Here is a 4,452-nt window from a genome sequence, read left to right as displayed (position 1 = left end):
AAATGTTACCGATACCGTAACATTTAACAAGATAAATGCGATGCTGTAAAGTAAGCATTATTTGAATAAAATTAAATATCAACATCTAATGTCACAACTAATGTCAAACAATTATTGATAACAATTGCCTTCTACAAATTATTGGTATTTTGATTATTTCCTTTGGGGCTTCTTGAAAGAAAGAGTGTACAGAGAACCAGTGCAACACAATGTTGACTTCTTGAAAATCAGGATAATTGAAGCTATTGCCCAAGTAAATGAAGAAATGATACATTCGACCTATGCTGCATTTAGAAAAATATTGGAGGTGTGTTGAACTTGGCGGACTTCATGTAGAATAGTTTTATAATGGCGCGTACATACTGATTCTGCTGTGTTCTCAAAATAAATGTTGGATTAATGTTTTTGAGGTTTTTGATCCCCCTGTATAAAAAATAAATTATTAATATGCAAACATGTGTATCTGTTTTTCAATAAAGCAATATTTTTTAAATAGAAAGGCTTATCCGAAAGTATTAAAAAATAAGCAGTCCTAGAATATCCTAGAATGTCGAGTATTAACTAGAAGGCTATGCTTTCATATTTAAACGTAAAGTTTAATTCCAAGCAACTTTTCCCCATTACTTTTTCACGTAGTGTTAAGATTTAAGGTACTTTACTCTTCACTGTTTTTACCTTTTCCAAATTTTTAACACCCTGTACATTAAATTGAACAAATGACTATCTTGCCAAGGGCTTCTGGACAAGCAAAAATTTTTATGAAGAATGATTTTTTTTTGACAATTGAAATTTCCCCGAACTGGGGACACCCTGTAGATTTCCCTTTTTCGTTTTCGGTTATTTTATGTTACTTTATTCCTACTACTATGGGTGAAACAAAAGGTAGGAGGCGAGCAACCTCCTTCATGGAAGTTTTGTCGTGGTCTTTCAGATTGTTATGCCACAGCCCATGTCGCCGCCAGTTACGGACATATATTGCGCTGCCTAACCTTAGCTAGAAATCTTTGACCTGTCTTTGTTGTTCAAGGCATCCTCAGTTAGGCCAGGAAAAAGAGTAGGGAAATGACCATTTCGCGACTTTTTGTTTCGACAAGTTGAATTTATCACTATAGATGCTAAATATTGTATGCAATAACATATTAGTTTCCACAGTCATAAAAATGGGGGAAGATTGTTTACAGGGTGGTTAATTGTATAATTTTTTACGTAAATTTACGTTTTTCGCTTATAACTTTTTTCCGTTCATTTCCACGAGAAAACAGTAAGGTACTTTTTTTTCGTCTTCAAATACCTACAAAACTACCACTCGAGCGTTAAAAAATATTGATTAGATCAAAAGTTATAAACAGAAGAATTTTATTTATGACATTTGAATTAAACATTTATAAACTACGTTATTATTACCAGAACGTTTTGGCAACGCATCCTCTCATTCCTTATCACTGTCTAATAACTCACACGAAATCTGGAATCGGTAAGTTGAATAGTTTACAAGTTATGGCCTTATAAACAAATGAACTAATTATTAGTCTGGGTGATCCCGAGCATCTTCCACAATCGCACTGATTTTTTTCTAGGTAGATTTCATAATAATACATTGAAATTTATCATGTTTTTTAAATTTCAAATTTGCAACCTGGATTTTTTTTTATTTTTTAACCTTACTTGCAAAATTAAATATACGACGCACGCGCGTGATATAGTTATATATTATTACATATTCCGAAAGCTTATGAAAAGAGCTTTAAGTTAAAAAAAATCATTAAGATTCGTTGAAAAAGAACGGAGTTACTGACTGTCAAATATATTATTTTCAAACGAATTTCGCTTTTTTAACGGCAGGACTATGAAAATTATCGTAATTTTCTTCGGACTCGTTGTCGTTCGCTTTCCCTACCCTTCCACCACGCCATGGCTCGCCGAAAAATCAAAAGACCCACTGACTTTTAACAATATTTCTTATGCGCTTAACATACTTCCACAAATAAAATGATTTTTATCTGGGAAAGTACTCGGGTTGCCGGTTATGACAATATTTTTTTTGCCGCTACCAACCTAATTTGTTTAACAATAGGCCGTCAATTTTGACAGTCTGTAACTGCGTTGTGTTTCAACGAATCTTGACGATTTTTTTTAACTTAGGGCTTTTTTAATAAGTTTTCCGAATATGTAATAATATATAACTATATCACGCACGTGCGTCGTATATTTCATTTTGCAACTAAGGCTAAAAAATAAAAAAAAATCCAGCTTGCAGAGAAATTAAAAAAAAATTATAGATTTCAATGTACTATTATGAAATCTACCACGAAAAAAATCAGTGCGATTATGCTCGGGATCGTCCATATCGTAATAATTAGTTAATTTGTTTATAAGGCCATAACTATTCAACTTACCGATTCCAGATTTCGTGTGAGACAGTGATAAGGAATGAGAGGACGCGATGCCAAAACGTTGTGGTAATAATAACGCAGTTTATAAATGTTTAATTCAAAAGTCATACATAAACTTCTGTTTATAACGTTTGATCTAATCAATATTTTTTAACGCTCGAGGGCTAGTTTTATAGGTCTCTTGAAGTGAAAAAAAGTACATTACTGTTTTCTCGTGGAAATGAACGGAAAAAAGTTATAAGCGAAAAACGTGAATTTACGTAAAAATTATACAATTAACCACCCTGTAAACAATCTTCCCCCCATTTTTATGGCTGTGGAAACTAATATGTTATTGTACATAATATCATCATCTATAGTGATAAATTCAACTTGCCGAAACAAAAAGTTGCGCCCAACTCTATATTTCCTGGCCTACAGTGGCGATTCTGCAAAAGCTTCGCTCCGACCGAGGTCCTACCAACATCAGGGCGGGCCTGGTTGTAATAGTGGGTCTGCTCCCACTGAGCTTAGTCCTAGAACATCAAGCTAAGCTAGGGAAGTTAAGGCTAAGGAAGTGGAATACAAGTCTATAAGTAGCGGTCTATAATAATAATAATAATAATAATAATAATAATAATAATAATAACAATCCGAAAAATCTTGAAACTTTAAATAAATTTGTGTAGCTTTTAATACAGCGACGTATAGGCCACATAAGCTGGACGCGAGCCTTTCTTATATTAATCGCGATCAATGTTGCTTGACTTTTCATTTCGCTGACATAAATTTTTGTCCTTAATTTAGTTAAGTATTGCCCTAAAGTATAACGCAATTTCCATGGCATTGGAAACGAAAAAAAGCAATCGTTTGAAATGAATATTATAAACAGTGCTATGTTAACATAAAAAATATAAAACGTTCTTTTTGTCATATTGCAGATGAAAAAGTATTTTAGATCAAAGAAGTTCTCGAAATCGAAAGAATTTAAAACAAAATATGTCTACTAAAAGAGTAGATACGTATAATTAAGCAACTCCACGTTGGATACGTCCCCTTGGCGAAAAAAAAATTCAAGCGTGATGTTTAAACGTGTCTGTGTCGTCTGGTTCCGTGCTACTGACCGTCCTGTTGGCGAGATTTTTCACTCTGCAGTTCAGATAAGCTGTCTTGCCGAGCAGCGCCGTGACGTTCTTCGACGCCGCTGCGTCGAAGTGCGGCCCTCTGGTCGTGCTCTCCGTCAAGGAGTTGCCACTGCTACCGCTGCCAGTCTGTGCTCCCAGAACTGAAAAAAAAAGAACAGCGGCGTTACTAAAAGTAGAAATAAGTAACTACATATAATAAAAATATGTTTTTAATTGCAAAAACATGGTTGTAATTCTATAATCAGGAATCTATTACAATGAAAAGACAATACAGGTGCTGTGAGATTATAATCAGCTGACTTTTCCTCTATTAAAATACGTTGTAAATATAAAGTGCACATGACAATAATTCTAGTAGATAAACAAGGACATAAAAATGTATTTATGCTCGGAACAAGTTGCAAAATTACTCGGAAAATCCAATATTTTACCTATATCATACGATTTAGAGTGCTTTTTGATATATAGTTTCCCTAATCTTATATGCAAGTTGGGTCCGTTGGGACCGTTGTTCTTGGCTTCGACTAGATCAGATAACAATGCACTTGGCAAAACTACCGGAAACACTGGGGGCATTTTAAAATAAGTCTGGGATGGTATCTGCTACTTCCAATAACGAAAAGTTAAATTAACTGTCTAGTGTTTTTCAGGTAAGTGCAGCAAAACGTACATGTTCAACACTTTTTAGTTTATTCGTCTAATTTAAAAAGTCGTCACAATTATAATCTTTATTATACTCGACATTGACCTGTGATCGTGATGAAAAATAATAAAACAAGTTCATATGGACGCAGTTTGGAACCGCATTGACTCAAATAATTTCGAATATTTTTTTTGTTACCTACTGCCACTTTTTCTGAGAAAAGACAACCGAAGAATCGTTTTTAAGATAAACGCGTTTAACGATGAAGATACTGTACTATTTTCGACATGTC

General features: G+C 34.0%; 1 protein-coding gene across 1 annotated transcript in view; it reads right to left on the bottom strand.

Moving 5' to 3' along the window:
- LOC108905823 (kin of IRRE-like protein 3) overlaps positions 1 to 4,093 on the bottom strand; it is a 106,870-nt gene extending 102,777 nt beyond the window's left edge. The window contains exons 1-2 of the mRNA XM_018708851.1: positions 3,949 to 4,093; positions 3,497 to 3,657 (exon numbers count right to left, since the gene is read on the bottom strand). Coding sequence (XP_018564367.1) covers positions 3,497 to 3,657; positions 3,949 to 4,093 — 306 coding nt within the window. The remainder of the gene's footprint in view (positions 1 to 3,496; positions 3,658 to 3,948) is intronic.
- Positions 4,094 to 4,452: the final 359 nt, after the last annotated feature.

This window comes from Anoplophora glabripennis, unplaced genomic scaffold (genome assembly GCF_000390285.2).
Source record: "Anoplophora glabripennis isolate ALB-LARVAE unplaced genomic scaffold, Agla_2.0 scaffold95, whole genome shotgun sequence".
Classification (NCBI taxonomy): domain Eukaryota; kingdom Metazoa; phylum Arthropoda; class Insecta; order Coleoptera; family Cerambycidae; genus Anoplophora; species Anoplophora glabripennis.
This window is presented reverse-complemented; position numbering and strand designations above follow the sequence as displayed.